The sequence below is a fragment of the Garra rufa genome, chromosome 14 (genome assembly GCF_049309525.1).
Source record: "Garra rufa chromosome 14, GarRuf1.0, whole genome shotgun sequence".
Classification (NCBI taxonomy): Eukaryota; Metazoa; Chordata; class Actinopteri; order Cypriniformes; family Cyprinidae; genus Garra; species Garra rufa.
This window is the reverse complement of record NC_133374.1, coordinates 27,097,024-27,122,044: the sequence shown is the minus strand read 5'-3', so window position 1 is coordinate 27,122,044 and position 25,021 is coordinate 27,097,024. Positions and strand designations below refer to the sequence as shown.

The 25,021-nt window shown below is 35.8% G+C and overlaps 1 protein-coding gene across 2 annotated transcripts in view; it reads right to left on the bottom strand.

The window, feature by feature from the left end:
• The window catches only part of hip1 (huntingtin interacting protein 1), an 83,005-nt gene extending 58,724 nt beyond the window's left edge, over positions 1 to 24,281 (bottom strand). The window contains exon 1 of one of the 2 annotated variants that reach the window (XM_073817479.1): positions 23,959 to 24,281. In XM_073817479.1, coding sequence (XP_073673580.1) covers positions 23,959 to 24,078 — 120 coding nt within the window. In that variant the 5' untranslated portion in view covers positions 24,079 to 24,281. Of the gene's footprint in view, positions 1 to 13,618; positions 13,836 to 23,958 lie in introns of those variants that run through there. The other variant, XM_073817480.1, reaches the window with a different exon arrangement.
• Between the last annotated feature and the right edge of the window lie 740 nt (positions 24,282 to 25,021).

Sequence of the window (25,021 nt, the reverse complement as noted above, 5' to 3'; positions counted from 1 at the left end):
AATCCATAACTTTTTGCCAGCATGGTCTGAAGATGATCCGAGTCAAATTTGGTGAAAATCGGACCAACTGTCTAGGAGGAGTTTGAAAAAGTTTTTTTTTTTTAAACATAAATCAAAATGGCGGACAGGATGTTCGACCGACTATTCCAAAAGGTGTATCTATGTTCTCAGCATGACCCAAGGAATATTTTGAGACAGTTTAATTACAATAGACTAATGCAATCAAAAGTTTAGCATTTTTGGAAATTATTAACATTTTTAATAGCCACTGAATAGTTTATTCACCAAATGTATGTCAGTGTGAGGTGACAATGGCACACAAAGTTTGGTTTCAATATGGTCAAAGATGATCTGAGTCAAATTTGGTGAAAATCAGACCAATGGTCTAGGAGGAGTCTGAAAAAGTAAATTTTCAACATAAATCAAAATGTCGGACAGGAATTTCTGCTGTTTATGGCAAAATCATCCATGTTCTCGCCATGACCCAAGGAATACTTTGAGACCAGTTTAATCGCAATAGGCTAATGCAATCAAAAGGTATTAGCTTTTTTTAACTTTATTACTAAATGGTTAATAAATGGTTTATTACTTTTGACCAATAAGTGGCACTGTTAACAAATTTATGTGGCGTGGTCAGTGTGAGGTGACAATATGTCGAAATTTGGCAGAGATACAGCTTTATACACAGTTTAGCATCATTTCAGCAGTCGTTGATGCATTAAACTTCATATATTGACATGAAATCCATAACTTTTTGCCAGCATGGTCTGAAGATGATCAGTCAAATTGGTGAAACTCAGACCAACATTTTAGAGGAGTAGGTTTTCAACAAATCAAAACATATGGCAAAATTGGTATCCATGTTCTCGCCATGACCCAAGGAACATTTTGAGATGCATTAAAAACAATAACCGCTTCGTATATCTACACAAAATCCATAACTAGATGATGATGCAAGTTGAATTTGGTGAAAATCAGATCAACAGTCAAGGAGGAGTTTGAAAAAGTAGTTCGGCAAATTTTGAAAATTGATGTTCTCGGCATGATTCAAGGAATATATTAAGATTGCTTTGATTACAATATACCAATTTAATCAAATGTTATTAGAATTTAAAAAAAGAAAATCTTCATAACCTTTGGCCACAAGAAGGCACTGCCCCCAAACTTTTTGAGCACTGTCAGAGCATGTTACCGAAGACACACACCAAGTTTCGCAACGATATGCCATCGTGTTCGTAAAACATAGCATGTTATGACAAAATTCTAAATTAGGTATAGTTCGACTCTGCATGCTCCACCAATTCTAAAAAGACCAGTTTTGTGATTTTTGGCCAAACCATTCAGAATTTATAAGCAAAAATATTATTTTTTTTTATGCGCTGAAACTGTGCAGGTAGCCTCAGGTCATGGTGGTTATAACACACACCAAGTTTGGTCTCAATATGCCAAACCATTGCGATATAATCTCACATCAATTTTTGCGTGTCAAAATTCGTTCACACGGTATTCGAGAACGGTTTAACTAATCAACTTGAATTCCATAACTTGTTGCCAGCATGGTCTGAAGATGATCTGAGCCAATTTTTGTGAAAATCAGACAAACCGTCTAGGACGAGATCAAAAACGTAGGCTTTTCAAAGTATTAAAAATAGCAAAAAAAAACTTTACCTTAATTTGGACAAGTGGTGGCGCTAGAGAGTTTGAATAAGAGACTCCAAACTTGCTATGGTTAATGTTGAGACTGTCCACAATCCATGTGCCAAATTTCACAACTTTCCCGCAAGCGGTTTAAAAGCGGAAAAAAGAAAAATAAGAACACCAACAATTACAATAGGTGCTTGGCCCCTAATAATATTCACAATATCACTGTTTTTACTGGTAGTTTAGGTTCCGAAACAGAGCAATACTGCTGCATATTACACTTTAAACCAAAAATAAGAGGACAGGGATCATCTTGACAAGAAATTCTGGCAAGGATGCTGAGAGAATGCTGTTGTAATGTGTATAAAGGTGGCATCGTATGCACACAGAACTCAGTCTTCATCCCTGTGCAAGCTTCTGCTGCCAGACACACTGTTAAAGGTGACAAGGCATGGCTTTGTGTAGACAAGATGGATCTGTGGGGATGAGCGTCTCATTAAGTCGCAGCTGTGATCTCAAACATGAGGACAAGGATGAAGAAAGGACAGAAGACTGGAAAAATCCAGCAGGTTTCTTACAGACCAACCCAACAGTATGTTTTCAGCCAATGCTCTTACGCAAAAAACAGCACCTATCCATGAGAAGTCAGTTTCTTCCATCCTTCTCCAACAACCAATGATGCATTCAGAACAGCTTAACATATGACTAAAACCATCCATGAGCCACTGAGTCTATAAAAAGGTAATCAGTATAACCTACGTCAACAAATTTCCATTAAAACAGAAAATAAAGGAGTAGATAAACATAGCAGCTAAAGAGATCATGACACTGCTGTGAGGAGAGATGTGACCTAATTTGTCCACACTAAGACTTTGTCGTCTGTGTGAATGAGTTGTGCCAGCTGCCCAGGCAGTTTGGCACTGGCGAGTGAATTTACTGGCATCCCGGCCCATTATCTCTCTCACAGGCACAGGCAAATGATATGAAGAAGTGATAACCGCTTATCAAAATAAGAATAGTCAAATATATATTTTTTTTGTTTAGTGTTAGTTGTTTATGAGTTCCTTGTTTGTCCTGAACAGTTAAACTGCCCGCTGTTCTGCAGATCCCACAAATTTTGTGGTTTTTCAGCATTTTTGTGAATTTGAACCCTTTTCATACTGAGGACACCTGAGAGACTTACGTGCAGCTATTACACAAGGTTCAAATGCTCACTGATGCTCCAGAATCAAATACTTTGCATTAAGAATTTGAAGATCAGGGTAAATTTAACTTATTTTGTCTTCTAAGTATCTTCTGTAGCTTCTGAAGAGCAGTACTAAATGAAAAAAATATGATATTTAGGCAAAATAAGCTAAATGTAAATATCTTCATTCAGTTCACCCCTGGCTCTTAATGCATAATTTTTCCTTCTGGAGCATGAGTGAGCATTTGAACCTTCTGTAATAGTTGCATACGAGTCCCTCAGTTGTCCTCAGTGTGAAAAGATGGATCTCAAAATCATACAGTCATTGTTGGAAAGGGTTCAAATACACAAAAATGCTGGAAAACCGAAGAATTTGTGGGACCTGAAGGATTTTTCTGAAGAACAGATGTGGATCATTCAGAACAACACAGTATTAAGAATCAGTGTATGTACACTTTTGAACAGGGTCATTTTTATAAATTCAACTATTATTTTCTCGTGGACTATATTTAAACATCTTTTATGTGTATTATGCAGGTCAGTACTAAAAAAAAATAACATGCAATTTGTATGATCCCTCTTATTTTGGTAAAATAATTAATATTTTGCAGATTCTGCAAGGCGTATGTCTTCAAAAACACGTCTGAAAATTTTTGACAGAGGATGACTTGCAATTTTTAGCCCAGCCTTACTTATTTCAACCAGGATATTCAAACGATGAACTAAGAAAGATGGACGTTGTGTAACTAAAAAGTGAGTAACTAAATTTCCTGCTTTTGCATTTCAAAGCAAGCTCTCCGAACAGGCTGTTATGCCACAAGTAGTTTATTCAATGCCTCGCCTACAGCAATATCAACCCATTAGACACTTAATTACTGTGGCACTTTTTCTATATGGAGCTGACGCGAGCTTGTTAAGCAAAGCATATGTGACGGACGGTCTGCAAACATCTGCATTGCAAACCGTTCTGACAGTCATGTTGTACGAAACCGCCAAATGCAAAGTATCAATCAAATCAATGGGATCTTAGACAGGAGTAATGCACTACAGGGATATTAAGGCCAGCTGTCCTCAAGTGACCCATCTGCCTGGAGAGGAGAGTGTAAGGAAATAGCTCTCCTTATATTGAGGTTTATGCTTTAACCCATATTGCTCCACAGTTAGACAGGCTGGGATGCTATTAGACATAATTAGTGGATAACTAGTTGCAACTGAACTCGGTGTTATTTGGGAGTGGGCGATTGTATGCGGATGAATGGAAAATAAGAGTGTTCAAAATAAAGAAAAGAAAAAATTTCTTCATACATTCCACCTTGAGTGAACATTTGAATTATTGTTTTCAAAAAAAAAGTTTTTAAAGGCCTCTGAAGTGCTTTGAAACACAAAGCATTATTCTGTGTTGACGTAATTTCAACTAAAACAGGAAGACAGGGCGGGACATATCAAGCTCCCTTTTTAAAACAGCCAATAGCGTTTTGCATACATCACAGCTTTGGCCAGAGCCACTGAGCTTGGTAAAGCTGCTTTTGACAGCGTGTGACATTAGCTTAATATTTACTCAACCTCCAGGCTTCCTAGGTGTATATGACTTCTTTCTTTCAGATGAATACAATCTGAGTAATATTTAAAACTGTTCTGGCTCTTCCAAGCTTTACCATGGCAATATGCAGTTTTTTTATTTCATCATTCCAAAACAAGTCCAATAAAGTGCATACCATCGATAATAAAAAATGTCTCACATGGCTCCGGGGGGTACATAAAGGTCTCCTCTAGTGAATCAATGCATTTTTGTAAGAAAAATATCCATATTTAAAATGAAACACCCACCAAATGTTATAATAAAGCTCGGGAGAGGCAGAATTTTTTTTTATATAACTCCGATTGGATTAGTCTGAAAGAAGGAAGTCATATACATCTAGGATGCCTGGAGAATGAGTATACATTTTTGGTATTTGGTATTTTTGGGTGAACTAGCCCTTTAAGGCTAACATATTCATACTGAAATCCTTAAATATACACTACATTTCAAAAGTTTTTTTTTTAAACAAATTCATATTTTTAAATGCATAAAATGCCTAAAAACTTAACAAAAGTGACAGTAAAGACATTTATAACGTTACAAAAGATTTGCATTTCAAATAAATGCTGTTCCATTCATCAAAGAATCCTGAAAAAAATGTATCATGATATTTCCACAAAAATAATAAGTAGCACAACTGTTTTCAACATCGAAAATAATAAGCAAATCAGCATATATTAGAATAATTCCTTAAGGATCATTTGACACTGAAGACTGGAGTAATGATGCTGAAAATTCAGCTTTAAATCACAGGGAAAAAAATTTAATAGTTATGTTAAATGAAAATATTTTACAGTGTTACTGTTTTTACTGATGTTTTTTAAAAAGCTTCTTTAAAATTTCTTACCGGCCTTGAAACTTTTAAATTATATTGTTTTCCAAGGTAAAAAGTAGGTTATTAATTTATAAATTGTACATTTTTGGGAAGTCTTACCACATTATATTTTACCACCTTAACCAACCTTGCCTTATCATAAAATAGTCAAAAGTTCTTTTTTACGAAATGTATTAATTTGGTCAGCAGGAATCTCAATGACGTCATTTCCTGTTTAGTTTCAATTTTGCAGACCAGTTTTTTATACATCACTAATGTTTTAAAGAATCTGCTTATTAATAAAAAAAATTTTTAAAGTATGCCAATCCTATTATTAATAATATTGATTCATAAGCATAACAAACATTTATTAGCATTTTATTAAACATATTATTCTTTTAAAGATATAGTTCAGCCGTAAGATATTTATAAGATATCCAAGAGCTTTCAGACTCTGACAGCAATGCAACCGACACATTCAAGTACCAGAAAGATAGTAAGGACATTGATAAAATAGTCAATTGGATATGTTGTGGTTCTCAAAGACCGACACAGAAGAGATGTTGAATAAAGTTTTTATTTTTGTTTACTTTGCGCACAAAAAATATTCTCATAACTTCATAGCATTAAGGTTGAACCACTGTTGTCACATGCACTATTTTAACAATGTCCTTACTACCTTTCTGGGCCTTGAACATGTCAGTTGCTTTGCTGTCTATGCAGGGTCAGAAAGCTCTCAGATTTCATGAAAAATATCTTAATTTGTGTTCCAAAGATGGACAAAGGTCTTACAGGTTTGGAGTGACATGAGGGTGAGTAATTAATGACAGAATTGTCATTTTAAGTGAGCAATCCCTTTAAAGAGGATTATTTCTCATCCTGACATTTGTGACTTCACACGCCAAGAAATATTAAAATGAATTTGAGTTCTGAAATTACCTAACATTAAAAAAATTAATCAATCTGAACAAAAAAAATATATATATGTAATTGACTTATCCAGTCAAATTCACATGGTCTCAGAGGTAGTTTCACAAGGGTCTTCTGCTGTTTCTTCTAGATCTTCCTATCTTGGATCACCCTGCCTTTCCCATATCCGGTCAAGTAAAGAATGCAGACTCTACCCACAGTCCTCCACAGGGCACTGCGTCCAACCCAAACAACTTTCCCGGCTTCCCATTTTGGGTAATCTCACTACTTTGAGGTGGTTCAGAGAATAGGTTGCCAGTTCACAATCGCTTGCAGAAGCCCTGCTGATAGCGAGCCATAAATGAGGCATTGGTTTGTGGCTTCTCTTCAGCATTTTCTGAGGCGTGGGTGTAAAACTAAAGTTGAAACAACTAAAAATACCTCTCGTCTTCCTGAGGTGGCCCTCTGTTCACAAGAGTAAGTCTGAACACCCTGAAAATACCAAAACTCTCTCACACCCTACAAGAACATACACAGACTTCTCCTTTCTTGCTGTGTTGATGAGTGGAGGGACTGATGCTCACACTTAGCCACTTGTGTTTTTTCAGCTAACACAGTCTTCTGCAAACTACTCCACCTTTTTTAAAGGTCAAAGCAGTGAAAGGCAACAGTGTACTGGGTTACGAAATTACTTTTTCTTCCCTTTTAAAGACATTTTTTACATTTTACTCATGTATGACTCAAACTTCCTCTTTCAGGGAACATTCAGTCAACACCTAGTTAGGGTTCTGGAGTGGAAAAAAAAATATCACTCTGAACAACCTTGCCATGACATCACCATGAGAGTTTTAATAAAAGAGCAATACCTGACCAGTGGAATGTTTTATTCTAAGTTTTCACTCTGACCAAATACATCGGCTAATTAAGCAAATCAACAGCAAATGCAAATATATCCTCCATTAATGCACTTTATATTTAGAGGGCTGCTGAATGCTTGAATCTGATTGGCTGATGAATGTTCTAAGGTGTGCAATTATTTATAGGGAAACGCATGGCTTAAGTAGTTCCAGGCAGGTCTTGACCACCTTGCATGTCCATATCATTTTCCCAAACGATTTAAGTTATTTCAAAGGCTCTTACAGTCTAAAACAGCAAACAAACCAAGACCCACAATGGCACTGACTAAGCAAATAAATATAGTAAACAATACGATAAAAAAGACAAATAATTTACATGTTTTTCCTACAAAATTACATATTATTTACAATATAAAGCACACTTTTGTTCTCCTGCTCTTTCTCATACAAAAACAGAGGAATACACATTTGCACAGAAACTTGTTGTCAGCAACTCAGTTCCGCAGCTGAAAAGCAACATGACACTTCTTAGTGAAGTGGTAATGTCACTGTTCTTGAAGCAGTTAAACTTTCAGTTTCGCTATTAGTAGAGATGCACAGGTTATTCACAGACATTTAATCTCTCTAATAATTGCATTTGTCTGCAAAAATAACTGCATTATCAATGTCTAGAGCCTCAGTTAGTAACTCTAAAAATTACATTTTGGAATTAGCAAAAGGCTTGAGATGTGTAAGAAATTGGAGAGTGTTTCGAAGAAGACCCATTATGCCTCTTTTTACAAGATGTAATGGTCTCAGGTGTTCCCAGAATGTGTCTAGGGCTGGACCGGAATATTCGATTATTCGAATATTCATTCGGTGGGTTGGCATTCGATTTTAAATTTTGAGATTTGAATATTATTTTCTCGAAACTGTTCTCGTTCTCATTAAATATGAATGAAGAAGATCAGACTGCTGTGCCACTAACACAGAGACAGCAAAAAAAAATAAAAATAAAAAAGAGAGAGAGAGATTGAGCAATATTTGAGAGACACTATAAAGTACAGTCGGGCCCACTTGAATGGTGGAAGCAAAACTAGGGCTGTGACTGTTGCAATGACGCAGTAGGCTAAAGCTGACCGCAAACCCCCAGCAAAAATAATTACCATGAATGTGTCGGGAAAAAAGTAAGGAGATATTTGAATTATTTATAAATAAACTAGTACTTGCCACAAAGATGAAGTTGACGATCCTGACTCGCCATTTACTCATGAACGCGCCTTTAATGCCTAAATGCATATTTATGGATTAGGCCTACAGCTAATGAAAGAGTTTTGTTTTTGATTTGAATTTTTTAAATTATTTCTTTACAGTTCCGGATGATATATTAGTCTTACCTTTATGAGCAAAAATGAAGTTTCACATCGCACTGGCTCCTCCGTGTTCTCCAAAGCGCCCTTCAGCTTTACTCTCCGCACAAACGATCGGATATGCGCATAATAGCACACATTTATCTAGGTTAAACGATTCAACTAATATTGTGATATGCTTTAAGTTCTTTGTATCTATGGATTTTGATCGAAATCCTGATGACTTGAAAAGGCTAAATTGATCTGTCTGCCGCTGACCGCTTGGTCGTTACATTAAAAAACAAAAACTTAAATTTAACAAATGAGCGCCATTTTTTTCTTTCTTCTTTTATTTAAATAGCCTACCCTTTACGGTGCCAGTAATTACTGTGCTGCTAATTTCTGATTTGGGAGTGATTTGTTTGTTAAAAACTGTTAGGTTACCTTATTAAAAGTATTGCTCTTAACAGACCTGTGTGTTTTGTATCACTAGCGCAGTGTCCGTTCTCGACTCATATTAGCTCTGCCTGCGTAAGGCGTGTTGTGTCCATATTGCACCAAAATGCAACACTGCACTCCCTTGGGTCCACAGCAAAAATCGATTGGATGAACTGTTCTCGACATAATAAAAATGCAAACAGAAAGACATACAGAGATTCCTGCCTTTATTAGAGAGAAGAATATGTTCAGCCCCTCTCACCGAAGCTTCGAATATTCGATGTTGATTACTACCGAAGCTTCGAAGCTCAAAAAATGGTATTCGGACCAGCCCTAAATGTGTCTGTGAAGTTTCAGCTCTAAATACCCCACAGATCATTTATTATATCATTTTGAAAATGCCTATTTTGAGTGGAAGCAAAATAGGACTGTGACTTTACAACCTGTACCTCAGATACTCTGATAAAACACATCTGTTTGGTTTTGATCCTCATGTCTATCACACTAAAATCATGTGTTTTAAACCATATTAGTTTAAACTTCTGATATAGGGTTTTCTGAGCACACACATTGGAAGCACACGCACACAGAAAGCAGCTGTACTAAACTAAGTTCTCTTTCGTGTCTTATTGCACTTAAACTGTCAAATACACACAGGTTTATGTTAAAAACACACAGGAGTTACAAAAACAGTTGGTTATGTCTGTGAAGGCAAACAGCTGAGAAAGAAATCACATGTTTATACTAGATCTGCGTGGCAGCAGGCTCACATACATTTAAAAAATCAATAAATCCACTGCTCTCGTCTCCTCAGAGGCTGGGACTCCACAAAGTGCCACAGCAGTGTTTTGCGTCTCTGAGCAACATGACGGTGTTTCGTTCTTAAATGAATCAACCGTTTAAATGATTCATTTCAATCGCAATGACTCACTTATTAACAGCTACTTGCTGTCACCTACTGATGGTTTTAATTTCACATTCAAAGTATCTTTTCACTTTTAAAATAATTTCAATTGTCAGTATTCAACGTTTTAATGTTTAAAATATCAAAACATTATGTATGCATTTGTAACCGCAAGCATTCCATGTCCATCTAAACGCCTCTTCATATGCAACTTCTGCAGAGATGAATTTTGTTGATAACGATTTAATTAGTTTGGTAACAGCCTAAATGTATTATTATTCTAATTGACTGAATAAATATAAAAATTTGACTCAAAAGATGAAGCACACTTAAAAAAAGAAAAAACTTTATAGAAGTTCAAATGTCCATAAAACAGGGGTGCCCAACCCTGTTCCTGGAGATCTACCATCCTACAAAGTTCAGCTCCAACCCTAATCAAACACACCTGAACCAGCCAATGAATCTCTTAGGTAGCACTTGATAATTACAGACAGCTGTGTTGGAGCAAAGCTGGAACTAAAGTCGGCAGGTAGGTACATCTCCAGGAACAGGTAAAAATCTATTTAAACTTATTGGAAAAAAATAATTTATATCGCTGCTGTGAACTGACCATACAGAATATGAAGAATATTAAAAACTTCAGGAGTCAGCATGGTAATCCTTAAGCACAATAACACGCACAGCAAATATCATCTAATTATCGTTATCGATAAAATCCCAGAAAATGGAGATATTATTTTTTGTCAATATCGCACACCCCTAGTCACTATACATTGTAGAGACACTAAACCAAAGCTGCACAAATCTTTTACTAAATCCTAAAATCAAACTTGACTGAGTGCCATGGTCTGAAAGTAAATGTTGCATTATAACCAATAAATATGAATGAACTTTTTTTTAAAGATGCATCAACGGCATGTTTTCTTCCCATTTTCCCCCCCATTGTTTGATATTGGCTGGATGGGCCAAATCAAAGCTCATCACAGACCAACCTTGCCCCTCAAGCCCTGATTTAGACATGTCTACACTAAACTTTTAAATACATATACCTAGAACAGAAACGTATGAAATAACATATTATATATATAAAATATTCTGCATATTTGCCCCAAACCCTGGTTAAATTTAAACCCTTTTTGCAATGACTTTTCAGTTTCTGCAGCGTCCTGTAGTGTGACGTGCTTTATTCAATCTAACACAAGTGGTTTTAAAGAAATAGTTCATGCAATAATGTAAATTTGCAGAACATTCACTTAAAAAAGATGTTAATTGATGGACTGGAGTCTAGTGGATTATTGTTGCGCTTTTATCGCTGTTTGGACTGTCATTCTGACGGCACACATTCACTGCAGAGGATCCATTAGTGAGCAAGTGATGTAATGCTAAATTCCTCCAAATCTATTTAGATGATCTTGGATGGCCTGGGGGTGAGTACATATTCAATATTTTTATTTTCAGGTGAACTTTTGCTTTAAATTACATTTTTATTGTATAAGTTTTATGTATTGTTTCATGAATGTTTTTGTTTTAATAATACATTTTCTAATTCATCTGTCAAACAGAATGACGCTAGCAATGACATGGTCATAGGTTCGACTCTGAGTGAAAGCATGAACTGGTAAAATGTATACCATCAATGCAATGCATGAAGCTTTGGATAAAATAATCAGCCAAATGCATAAACAATAAATAGATGGTGATTAAAAACATTTTTTAACTCACAGTACCTAAAATATGCAGTTTGTCTTATAAAAGTTTAGCCTAAAATGTGGTGAAATCTTGTTAGAAGAAACAAGGCTTGTGTTCTTATGCGTCACAGACGAAACACATCTGAGATGAAGAAGTAGAGCAGGTTCCTGAAAGAGCCTCACGCGCCTTACAGGCCTTTTGGTTTAAGCAAAGGAACTGAAGATCTGTAACAGCAGCACAACTAAAAGAAACCTAGAGTTTTATGAGCTTTCTAACAAGAGGTTTCCGAGGCCACATCAAAAACTCTCAATCAAACCCAGAAGACACAGATCAAAACCAAGCGCTGCTCCTGCTTCGGTGCAAATTACATCAATCATTGACTTTCCATAAAGCTTGATTTAGCCTCAGACTAAATCTCCAGGTCCCCTCTCAAGTAAAGACATGTTTTCATGCCATTGTCAAGCAGAGCATGACATGAGGGACTTGAGAACAAGCAGATATCGCACATACAATGTTGATAGTGCGCTGGGAGTCAAAGCAGAGAGAAGGATGCAGTGATTCAAGTCAAAACAATGAATCATGTGGCCAGAAATGGGACAGACACTGCCTTAGATCTCACAAGAACGAAAGGAGCCAATGAAGAGCCAAAATCCAACATTTAAGTCCACACTATAAGTTTTGTGACCATTAAAGATTGTATTAGATGCACATTTAAAGCAACAGTCATTATTTACTCGCCCCAAATATGCATATACACTACCAGTCAAAAGTTTTTAAATGCTTTTTAATGAAGTTTCTTCTGCTCACCAAGCATGCATTTATTTGATCCAAAGTATAGGAAAAACAGTAATATTGTAAAAAAAAAATTAAATATTTTTAGCATTTAAAATAACTGTTTTCTATTTGAATATATTTTAAATAGTAATTTATTCCTGGCTTTAAAGCTGAATTTTTAGCATCATTACTCCAGTCTTCAATATCACATGATCCTTCAGAAATCATTCTAATATGCTGATTTGCTCCTCAAAAAAACATTATTATTGTGATGTTAAAAACAGCCGGGAAGAAATTTTTCAGGTTTCTTTAATGAATATAAAGTTCATAAGAACAGCAGTTTTTCTGAAACAGAAATCTTGTGTAACTTTATAAATGTCTTTATCATCACTTTTGATCAATTTAAAGCATCCTTGCTAAATAAAAGCATTAATTTCCATAAATAAATAAAAAAATAAATTACACTGACTCTAAGCTTTTGAACGGTATAGTGTATAATGTTACAAGAGCTTTTTATTTCAAATAAATGCTGATCTTTGGATTTTTCTATTCGTCAACGAATCCTGGAAAAATGTACTCAACTTTTAAATATTGATATTAATAATAAAACATGTTTCTTAAACAGCAAATCAGCATATTAGAATGATTTCTGAAGGATCATGTGATGCTGAAGACTGGAGTAGTGATGCTGAAAATTTAGCTTTGATCACATGAATAAATTACATATAAAAATATATAAAAATAGAAAGCAGTTATTTTAAATAACAAAAATATTTCACAATATTACTGCTTTTGCTGTATTCCGGATCTAATAAATTCAGGCTTGGGGACTTCTTTGAAAAACATTACTGTTCAAAAACGTTTGACTGGAAGTGTAGGACTTGCTTTATTCTGCAAAACACAAAAGGTAATGTTAGGAATGATATTAAGGATTTCAATCTCAGAGTCTCAGTCACCATTCACATTCATTGAGTATTTTTGAATACAATAATGGTAACTCACTCAGGCAAGCGAATGGTAACTCACTCAGGCAAGCATCTGCTTTTGTACTGCAAATAAGAAATAGTCGTACAAGCTTATGAGGGCGAGTATTTGTATTCATTAAGTTGATATAAACATGCGTTCCTGATGTTTAAACGGTCCATTTAAACGCAAGGCATAAGCTTTTAGTAGCACACTGACTGTGACTTCCTAAAAAAAATCCGGGAATGTTTTGGGAAGAGCCTAACGTTATTTGATATGCCCAAACAATCTGATACCGTTTAAAATGCGCTTTCAAATACTCCTCAACTGGTTTAAACGTAACGGTGCGCGGAGTGAACGCTCACGACGGTCTCAATCTGAGGTAAATAAAAACACAAGACTGTTACTTCATATCAAGCAATCCTCGATACAAAACAACCCCGCGAACAGGCAAGCGCGAATCCCTCCCCACCCCCCAAAACGTGCAAGAAGATGCCCTAACCCTTCCAAACATCAACATTTCGTCGATCACCTACCATTTTATTCGAGTCCATAGTTCAAACGGGGTTATGGAAGCGAAGCTGAACCGGTTCCCCGCTCGGGAATCAAAAGCAGACTGCGAATCCGCCGAGGGAGGCGGAGGGAGCTGGAACGGTCCGTTAACTCAACATGTGTCCGGTTCAGTATCGAATAGTCCCTCTCTCCTTCTCTTTCCCGTTCCGTTCTCTTATTCCCCCCTCGTCCTCCTCGCAAGCCGAAGAGGCGATTGGCAGATAGACTCTCAAGAACGCTCTAGAAAAGCCACAGCCTGAAAGAACGCATGTCATAAACGTTTATAGACGCGAAATATGTGACAGGTACGGAGCACAAAACACAGAGTAACGTTAATGCTAGAAGGAGGAGTTCTGCATGCATTGATGTCATTTGCCACAGCTTTTGACTTAAAAGGACAAAAAGAAGAACGCGAGAAAAAAAAATCTCTCAAATGTTACATCACTAAAGAAGAAACAGAAGTGGAAATGTTTGTATTGCACTTGTGACGCAACGTCTTACACATAGTGAGATAAAAATAGCTTTTGAACGCTTCTGAGGAAAATCAAACTGCACTAAAACTAAACTGCAATGCTACAAAAAAAAAACGTGCAGATTTACAGATGCATTATCTGGAACTGTTTAGCTACTGTAGGAATTGTTGTATATGTGTAGGTTAACTATCAATTTGCAGAATATAAGACGTGATTGAAGACATTCCTAAATACTCTTGCTTGTGCATGATCACGTGTGTAATGTTGGTGAATGGCGCCATCATCTGGTTGTTTTTGAGGTAAAGCATCATGAGAATGAGCAGCTCCATACATGATACATTATTAATCCAACAGGTGCTGGTGTGTAACTGGAGATCTAAAGACAGGCTTTTAATTAAGGATAAAAAGTGAGACCGTAAATAGTCCCACCTATTAGTAATATTTTATAAATGACAAGAGCTAAATGCAGTTTCTGTTTGAACTAATTGCAATGCAGTTTTGTTTCTTTTATTTATGATCATATCATAGGATCTAAAGTTATAGTGGCCCTTGTGTATTAAACCTAAATGAAATTGAATTAAATATAATTTAATTTTTAAAAATGCACGTCAAACTGATGTATCCACTATAATACACTATACACTAGAAATTAAGTTTTTTTGAAAGACATTAATACTTTTGTATTTTGTATTATACTGTATGTGTGTGTATATATATATATATATATATATATATATATATATATATATATATATATATATATATATATATATATATATATATGACGTGTTACATTTATCAAAAGACTAATTAGATTAGATTAAATAAATGTATTCTGAAATAAATATCACAAAATGTTTTCACTTAAACATTAAGCAGCACAACTGTTTTTAACATTTAATAATGTAATCAGAAATATTTCTTGTTAGTATGCAAGTATGTAGTATCAGCATGATGTATGAAAAATTTGCTGAACATTGCACTTTGCATCACAGGGATAAATTCAATTTCAAAATATATTATAACAAAAAATAGTTATTTGAAATTGTAATAATATTTCACAATGAAATCGGTTTTATTTTTTCCAAATTCTTAATTTTTCCATTTTTATTTGTCTAGACTCAATTTTAATGGTTAAATAAAACAACGTTAAAAAAAGCATGTCTAATTAATTGAAATCATGAAACTTACGTAATTTAACTGTTTATTTTTATCAAATTTAGAAAAAAATTGACCAAATTCTATGTTTTTCAATTTTCTGGATTCCAATTTAATGGTTTCATTACAATTTAATCATAATAAAAAGCTTCTCTTAGTAATTGGTTTTATTAAAAAATTATGTATAATTTATTTAATATTAAATTGTTATAATATTACACAATAATATTTCACTTTATTACTAGGGCTCTATGAAATCATTTTGTTTTTCCCAAATTCAATTTTTTCCATTTCATTTTTTCTATTTAAATTTTTCTAGACTTATTAATTTTAATGGTTAAATTAAACAGCTTTTAATAGCATTTTTTAATTAGTTAAAATTTTTACCAAATTCTGTTTTTCCATTAATTTTCTGGATTCCAACTTAATGGTATATATAATAGTAGTAGTAGTATTTTATTTCATTTTATTTTTCTGGTAAATAAATTCTGGTAAATATTTTTTCTGGTAAATATTCCTTAAAAATGTTTTAATAATAATTTTATTACTAGTAGCAGTACTATCCTGTCCATATCATGTTTCAACTGCCCACTGTTCTTCAGAATAATCCTTCAGGTCGCACAAATTCTTTGGTTTTCCAGCATTTTTGTGTATTTGAACCCTTTCCAACAATGACTCTATGATTTTGAGATCCATATTTTCATACTGAGGGACGCGACTATTACAGAAGGCTCAAACGCTCACTGATGCTCCAGAAGGAATCACGACGCATAAAACTTTTTGAATTTGAAGATCAGGGTAAATTGAACTTATTTTGTTTTCTGGAAAACATGCAAGTATCTTTTTTAGCCTCTGGAGGGTAGTACTAAATGAAAAAAAAATATATTTAGGCAAAATATGAAAAACGCACACATTTCATTCTGTTCAAAAGTTTACACCCCCGGATATTAATGCATTGTTTTTCCTTCTGGAGTATCAGTGAGTGTTTGAACTTTCTTTAATTGTTGCATACGAGTCCCTCAATTGTCCTCAGAGATGCTGTTCTCTTATATCAATCTCAGATATAAAATCTACTGCAAAACAGCAACAGTTTAGACAGACGTCCAAAAAAGGGCACAAGATCAGTTGATCTGGATATGATGCCAGTCAATGTTTACATAAACTATGCCACCCAAATCACTCATAGAGGAAAAATGTGGCAGCAGGAAGGGCGGGGGGCTCTCCAAACAAAGCGAGCTCTTTAAAGGGCAATCACTTCCTGGTACCGTGTGGTAGGCCCATCGGGACAGTTTACACTGCTGTGCTTTATTGGTCAAGCGTATTCCACCCAGAGAGACGCTACGACAGTATTGTGTGACTGCCAATGAGTCACTGCCCACACACTGTCTATGTCTGTCCAGCTCACACTGACCACAAGCCTGGAAAACTGCAGGCTTACACTTCTCAGTTAATGTCAACCGAGTTAACCGCCCACTTTAGATAATGAACAAAAATGATAACGTTACAGTGGATCTGAGCACACTCTATCAACCAGCACTGAATAACCGTGACCTTTGCTACTACCCACAGGATTTACACATAATTTGACCAAAGACAATTTCTAGTGGCTGGATTATTTTAGAGCTAAGAATAGCAACTAAAATGCATTATATACATTTCAATAACTTTTTTAAATCTTAATAATTTGAAGAAATTGTTCTTTTTGTTTTTTTTGTGCGCAAAAAGTATCCTCATGGCTTCATAACATTATGGTTGAACCACTGATGTCACATGGACTATTTTAACAATGTCCTTACTACCTTTCTGGGCCTTGAACGTGTCAGTTGCGTTGCTGTCAAATGCAAGGTCAGAAAGCTCTCGGATTGCATCAAAAATATCAAATAATATTGTGTTCCGAAGATGAATAAAGGTCTTGCGGGTTTGGAACGACATGAGAGTGAGAAATTTATGACAGAATCCTTATTTTTGGTGAACTATCCCTTTAGGGGATAGTGCAAAGCCCAAAAATTAAATGCAAAATTAAATGTAATTTTAAATCTTTGCCACTATCCTTCAAACTACTAGGTTTTACTCATTTTTAATCATTTAAAATATACTATAATTTAGAATGATCACTTAAGTACAAGTCAGAATAAGTATATCGTTTCATTTTTACATAAATATGTTACGCTGAATGACGATAGAACATTATTTCACCAATGTTTTTACATTTCATTTATTTTCACAAGAGCAATTTAAAACATTTCAGTAGACATTTTATTTGCATTTACTATGCTTTTATGTATATAAAATCTATTTTGTGAAAAAAAAAAAACTAAATGTATGCAGTATATACACTACCAGTCAAATGTTCTCTTTGATGGGGAAGTGTGTCAAAACTTTTGACTGGTAGTGTATATTACATATATGCACACAACTTTTTTTAAATATTAAAATATATAATTGCCTTTATACTAAAGGGGTTGGTTTATCGTCAAGCAGTCTTATTTGATCATCAAAATCTGCATTAAAAGTTAGGCTACACTACCAGTCGAAAGTTTTTGAACAGTAAGATTTTTTTATGTTTTTTTAAAGAAGTCTCTTCTGCTCACCAAGCCTGCATTTATTTGATCTAAAATACAGTAAAAGCAGAAATATTGTGAAGTATTTTTTTGCCATTTAAAAAAACAACTGTCTATTTGAATATAATTTAAAAAGTAATTTATTCATGTGATCAAAATGATAGAAATTAATACTTTTATTTAGGAATGCTTTAAATGGAGTGATGATAAAGACATTTAAACTGTTACAAAATTGCAGTGTCAGATAAATGCTGTTCTTCAGGACTTTCTATTCATCAGAAAAAACTAAAAAAATACTCAGCTGTTTTTAACATAATAAAGTTTTTTAACAGCAAATAAGAACATTAGAACAGAACATTTCTGAAGGATCATGTGAGTTGAGTAAGGATGCTGAAAATTCAGCTTTAAAATCTCAGGAATAAATTAAATTTTTAAATATATTCAAATAGAAAAAAGTTATTTTAAATAGTAAAAATATTTCACCGTTTTTGCTGTACTTTGAGACTCCTTTAAAAAAACTTTTGACTTTATGTAAAAAAATATTCTGTACATACCATTTTGTCACAAACCTACAATAACCAGTAATCTGCATCAAATATGATCACATTCCCTGCAGGAATGCATTAATTGTCTGTTTGATAGCAGTGTGACCCGAACACTGTTTCTGGCACAGGCATCTGGCGGCCCGCCAAACTGCATAGGATTTTTAATCCACAGCGAGCAAACGGAGGCCACAGGCCAGGACCCGCACGTTCTGCTGTCTCAGGGCTTTTCATACATGCCCTCCTGCTGTCAATGACCCCAGCAAACCCTCCTCACCCTCTGGACCGCAGGAGGAACTACAGTAAATGTAAACATATCAGATGGAAAGAGTGTAAAAAGTTACTCTGAACAAGCAGAAGTGTAATACCTCATTTAGAAAATGAAAAAAAAAACATACTGAAAAATGGGAGGATATTGAAAGTGAAATGCTGAAAGTAGAGATTGGCTACTTAGAGGGAGGCAAGATTACGACTGTCTGGCTCTGTGTGGGCGAGTCCTGGAAAAACAGAGGGGGGCAAGATTAGGCTCCTCCCGAGAATTCCTCTATGGGCACTGTACCAGCACAGGAAGGAACACAAGCACCAGAGATGCAGGGTCATAAACTTAACTGCTTTAAGGATAGTTGATATAACAAGAGGTGGAAGAGAAAATATGAGACGGATAAAGACAGAATGACTTAAATTAGCATTGAAGGAACAGCTCACTCAAAAATTTTTAAGTTTGGGCCATCCAAGATGTACAGTCGTGGCCAAAAGTTTTGAGAATTACATAAATATTGGAAATTGGAAAAGTTGCTGCTTAAGTTTTTATAATAGCAATTTGCATATACTCCAGAATGTTATGAAGAGTGATCAGATGAACTGCATAGTCCTTCTTTGCCATGAAAATTAACTTAATCCCGAAAAAAACTTTCCACTGCATTTCATTGCTGTCATTAAAGGACCTGCTGAGATCATTTCAGTAATCGTCTTGTTAACTCAGGTGAGAATGTTGACGAGCACAAGGCTGGAGATCATAATGTCAGGCTGATTGGGTTAGAATGGCAGACTTGACATGTTAAAAGGAGGGTGATGCTTGAAATCATTGTTCTTCCATTGTTAACCATGGTGACCTGCAAAGAAACACGTGCAGCCATCATTGCGTTGCATAAAAATGGCTTCACAGGCAAGAATATTGTGGCTACTAAGATTGCACCTAAATCAACAATTTATAGGATCATCAAGAACTTCAAGGAAAGAGGTTCAATTCTTGTTAAGAAGGCTTCAGGGCGTCCAAGAAAGTCCAGCAAGCGCCAGGATCGTCTCCTAAAGAGGATTCAACTGCGGGATCGGAGTGCCACCAGTGCAGAGCTTGCTTGAGGCCAAGACTTTTGGAAGATGGCCTGAAGGGCAGCAAGGAAGCCACTTCTCTCCAAAAAAAAACATCAGGGACAGATTGATCTTCTGCAAAAAGTATGGCGAATGGACTGCTGAGGACTGGAGCAAAGTCATATTCTCCGATGAAGCCTCTTTCCGATTGTTTGGGGCATCTGGAAAAAGGCTTGTCCGGAGAAGAAAAGGTGAGCGCTACCATCAGTCCTGTGTCATGCCAACAGTAAAGCATCCTGAGACCATTCATGTGTGGGGTTGCTTCTCATCCAAGGGAGTGGGCTCACTCACAATTTTGCCCAAAAACACAGCCATGAATAAAGAATGGTACCAAAACACCCTCCAACAGCAACTTCTTCCAACAACCCAACAACAGTTTGGTGAAGAACAATGCATTTTCCAGCACGATGGAGCACCGTGCCATAAGGCAAAAGTGATAACTAAGTGGCTCAGGGACCAAAACATTGAAATTTTGGGTCCATGGCCTGGAAACTCCCCAGATCTTAAAACTTGTGGTCAATCCTCAAGAGGCGGGTGGACAAACAAAAACCCACTAATTCTGACAAACTCCAAGAAGTGATTATGAAAGAATGGGTTGCTATCAGTCAGGATTTGGCCCAGAAGTTGATTGAGAGCATGCCCAGTCGAATTGCAGAGGTCCTGAACAAGAAGGGCCAACACTGCAAATACTGACTCTTTGCATAAATGTCAGAATTGCGATATATAAACTTTGAGAGAAAAAAAATTCTGGCAATTGCGAGTTTTATATCTCACTGTTCTGAGTCACAATTCTGAGTTTATCTTTTAGAACTGCATGATATAGACTCGCAGTTGTGAGAAAAAAAGTCAGAATTGCGAGATACAAACCAAAAAATGCAAGTTTATATCTAACTATTGTGAATTTATAACTCACAATTCTGAGTTTATATCATGCAATTCTGAGAAAAAAGTCCGAATTGCATGATACAAATGCATTTAAGAGAGAAAAAAATTCTGGCAGTTGTAAGTTTATGTCACGCAATTATGTGAGAAAAAAAGTCAGAATTGTAAGATAAAAACATGCAATCAGTTGTTATTCAGTGGCAGAAAAAGGCTTCCAATCAAACCTGAGTGAAAAAAATAAAAATGCATAAACAACTTTTTGGCTATTAGTTAATGATATCCAATAGAACGCATGGCCTTGGTGACATCATTAGAAAAGAAAAGTCGTTTCAGAAGAAAAGTGAATTACTACACTTTGAACAATTTTATATGGAAAACACACAAGTGAACAGTTTTACTTTCACATTGACCATCTTGAACTTAGCCTGATACAAAATGTTCTGCGGGATGTTTACGATGCTTGAGACTGATTCGCAGATGACTTATTTTGGCAACACTCTCTTAACATGTTATTTCATCCGTGTGGATTCCGAGGCTGGCCGGATGTCCCTCTGCTAGACTCCGACCACAACAAAGCTTCCCTGCCTAGATTTCCTCCACATAAAACTCCAGTTAAGTAGACGCTAGTCTTCTAACACCCAGCCACAAGGCAAACCACGCTCATGTCATTATAGAGCACCACACTAACATCCTCTCATCTAAAACAGGCTGAACTCACACCACAGAAGGCCTATTAATCTAAACATAGCGTTCCAAGGGCAGAAAAGAGACGGGATATTATGGGATCAGACTTCCTTCAGGCAAACTAGCTGATAAGGACTGGTCACAATAGCATTTCCTACAGAGACCTGATCAGTTTGAAGTGTTATTTTTAGAAGCGAACGTTCGGTTTAGGCTTTATAGTTAAACGTTTGCACTCTGGGCCTGTTTTATGGTTAAATAAAGAAACAGGAAAACTCACATCTGAGTCTGACCCACTGATTGGTCCTAAAGGAGTTCAAGAGCGCATGCGTCGCATGAGTCTTGCTAATCCATGTCACTGTCCTAGTTGTAAACAGGACTGAATATTGCACGCTTGAGTCAAACATGATGCTGCAGCTTGCTGACATTGTTATCAAACCAGAAATTAAACGAATTTTAGTTGCCGCCACCATGTCTACCTCGAGAAATCTCGGCAAGAACGAGGTCATGCTGTTTTCAAACGCTCTGAAACCCACCAGTAGGGCAGTCGGCTGCAGCTTCATTCATGTGACCTACTTTTTCTGATGGCTGTGTCTGGATGGGGAGGGGAAAGACCCCCAGAGAAGTGAGAAGAGTGCATGAACAATGAAAATGAGAATGCATTTCTCTATACTTCACAACACACTTTCAGGCTCAAGCACCCAGACTGCATAATTCAATGCATGTGCACTTTGAAAGGTCAACATAAACAAGATACTGTCTATTCTTCTCTAAAAGACTGAAGGCACATGGAAATCCACCAAGAAGCAGAATGCATGACTGCATTAAAAGCTTTTAGATCTGCTCGATACATGGCCAGTCACAGATAATGAGTTAACACTTTTACAATGCACATTAACGTCTAATTATGAAAAATGTGCGCATGTGATGAACTTTGTTCCCATCCTAAATCGATGGCCCTAGAATGCAGACTGATAAAATGTAGGTGTAATGTGGTCTAAGGTTCACTGAACTGAAGTCTAAACTGAACAGGCCATCAATTATCGTTTTGTAAACATGACGGCTTTTACAGAGGAAATAAAAAATCATTTTACGGTTTTGAAACACATTAGTAGGCTGCTTTATGCACCAAATATAAATATTGTGCACCCTAAGAAGCACTATGGAGATTTGTCCAATCAAAGTGAGGAAACCCTTCCAACAGCTTCACACTTTAACATATCATATCAAACGATTTGTTATGAAGCATGCTAGCTTGATTTAGTAATACATTCAATTATTTGTTTAAAAACAAGCTACCTACTTCGTTTCATAGTTTGAGTGCAAGAGGGCTTTTTTAAGATATGGCAAGCTGTTTTACATGTATTCCTTTAATAATTAATTTTGGGTTGCTAATATTTGGTTTAAAATAAAAAATTAACAGTGGCAGTCCACTAGTGACTAGTACCTTTTTTAATTTCACTATATACCATTACACTGAATAAAACGGTGTAGGGTTTACTTTGAAACCATTTTTACTCAGAAATTGCTAGTAATTTTCACAAATAATTTCAGAGAAATGTCAAGTAACATTGAATTAAACAAAATTTGGAAGGAGAAACAATTAGAATTTTAATTTTGCTGTAAAATGTGTTCATTTACAACTTCAAAAACAATTCTTACCGTACTTATTACAAAATTGACAAGCGTGTTTTCACAACGCATCATCATTAATCGTCCATATTGGTGGGATTGAACGCAAATAATGTCACTGAACTGAACAAAACTTGCATGTTACGCTGATTACTATTGTTAAAAATGGTCAATTATTGTCATGTTTTGGGCTGTACTAATCGGTCAGACCGGGAAAAACATTTGGAGTACTACAGACCGACAAAAGTTATAAAAAAATCAAGGAGAAGAGTGCAAAAAAACTTGAGGAACAAAAGGCATTTGTGGTTGGCCAAACTGAACCAGGATTTCCAGTGCAAGAATCTTGACAACATTCATGTTTGTTCTTATCATTTCCGGTCAGGTAGGTGAAATATTAGGCTAATTTTTTGATTAAACCTGCTTGTACATATTTTTACCACCTATTAACTTTAGTTTGTCAAAATATTGCGCCCTTTCATGCTTACAAAGTCCTTCTCCATATGATTTAACAGCTTCCACACGTTTTCCGTGGTTTAGACGGAATAAATTAGCAGAACAAAGTATTCAGTAGTACATTAACCGTGCAATGCTGTTGTTTACATCTGAGTATCGCCAATATGACTGACCAAATCGTGACATAAGTGCTTAATTGAATTCAGTCCATTGTTTCTGGCTATTTCATATATTAGTTAGACACCTATAAAAGCAAATTACAATATATATTTTTATTTATTCATGAATTTATTAGTTTAAAATACATTACTTATAAGATTTTATTTAAATATAAAGTTCAACCTACTAAAAACGCAGTTGCAACTACTAAAGTGCAAAGGAATATTTACAAGCATCTACTGACTATTGGAATAGATAGCCTATTAGACTATCGGAATGCTGGTAATTTGAAAGCAAGAACTAGCAACATTCAGTTTTAAGCAATTAATAAAATAGGGCTTGCCATACACAGAGCTCGTTGGCGATAAATTGGCAACATGAAAAAACTTGCCCTGTGGTGTTTACAGTTCCTTACCTGACTACGCTCGAAGTTTTCCTTTTCAACTTCCAAACTGTTGGCACCGCCAGTGCGACGGCTGAGCACTTTGGGAATCGGGTTGGGGACTTGCTGCATGGAACTCTTGACGCGGTCCATTCTGGAAAGAAAATCCAAACTGCGCGAACGACGGAGACTTCCTAAATCAACATAAATAGAGCGTAGTGAAGCGAGTTTGACTCTAGCAATGAGCACGAAAAATCCAAGCCCTCGCCGTTATCACAAAAGGTCATTTTCTACGTCCACCGCCCATGAATATCATTCCAGCGCTCTCCGCTGTCTGCTAGCGGGCGTGCAAAACGTGCGTCTCTGCGCAGATCTGTAAGCGGAACACAGCAGCGTCAGTTCGTGCGATATACTATAGAAATCAACTCAACCCAGAAGCAGCGACTGTCAAAGGCTCCTCCCAGCGCTTAAACTCACTGACGGGAGGAAAATCATTAGCTCCCGCCCTTCTAAACAGTTATTCTGATTCACACGGTTTACTACAGTGAATATTTCTTAGGGTAGATTTATTAGATTTTTTTATATGTACCTATTAGATAGCATTTTTAAATGATAAAGCAATAAAGGAAATAAAAAATAATAATAAAGTACTAAAAAATAAGTATAATACAAAGTTACAAAGTAACAAAAAGTACACATAAAAGTAGCATTCTCGTAGCTTTGTAAAATTACGGTTGAACCACTGATCTCACAAGGACTATTTTAATGATGTCCTTACTACGTTTCTGAGCCTTGAACATTTCAGTTGCATTGCTGTCCATGCAGGGTCATTTGAAAGCTCTCGTATTTCTTAAAAAATATCTTAATTTGTGTTCTGAAGATGAACGGATGTCTTACGGGTTTGCAACAACATGAGGGTGAGTAATTAATGACAGGATTTTTATTTTTGGGTGAACTATTCTGTTAACACAGTGTTATTTACGTACATGTAAACGTTTAGAGAACTGAAACAGAGCAAGGGGCCTTGTTTTAACCTCAAAAATAATAATAGCATAAAAACCTTCACACTTGACCTTCTCTCAAGCGAGGCCCATCT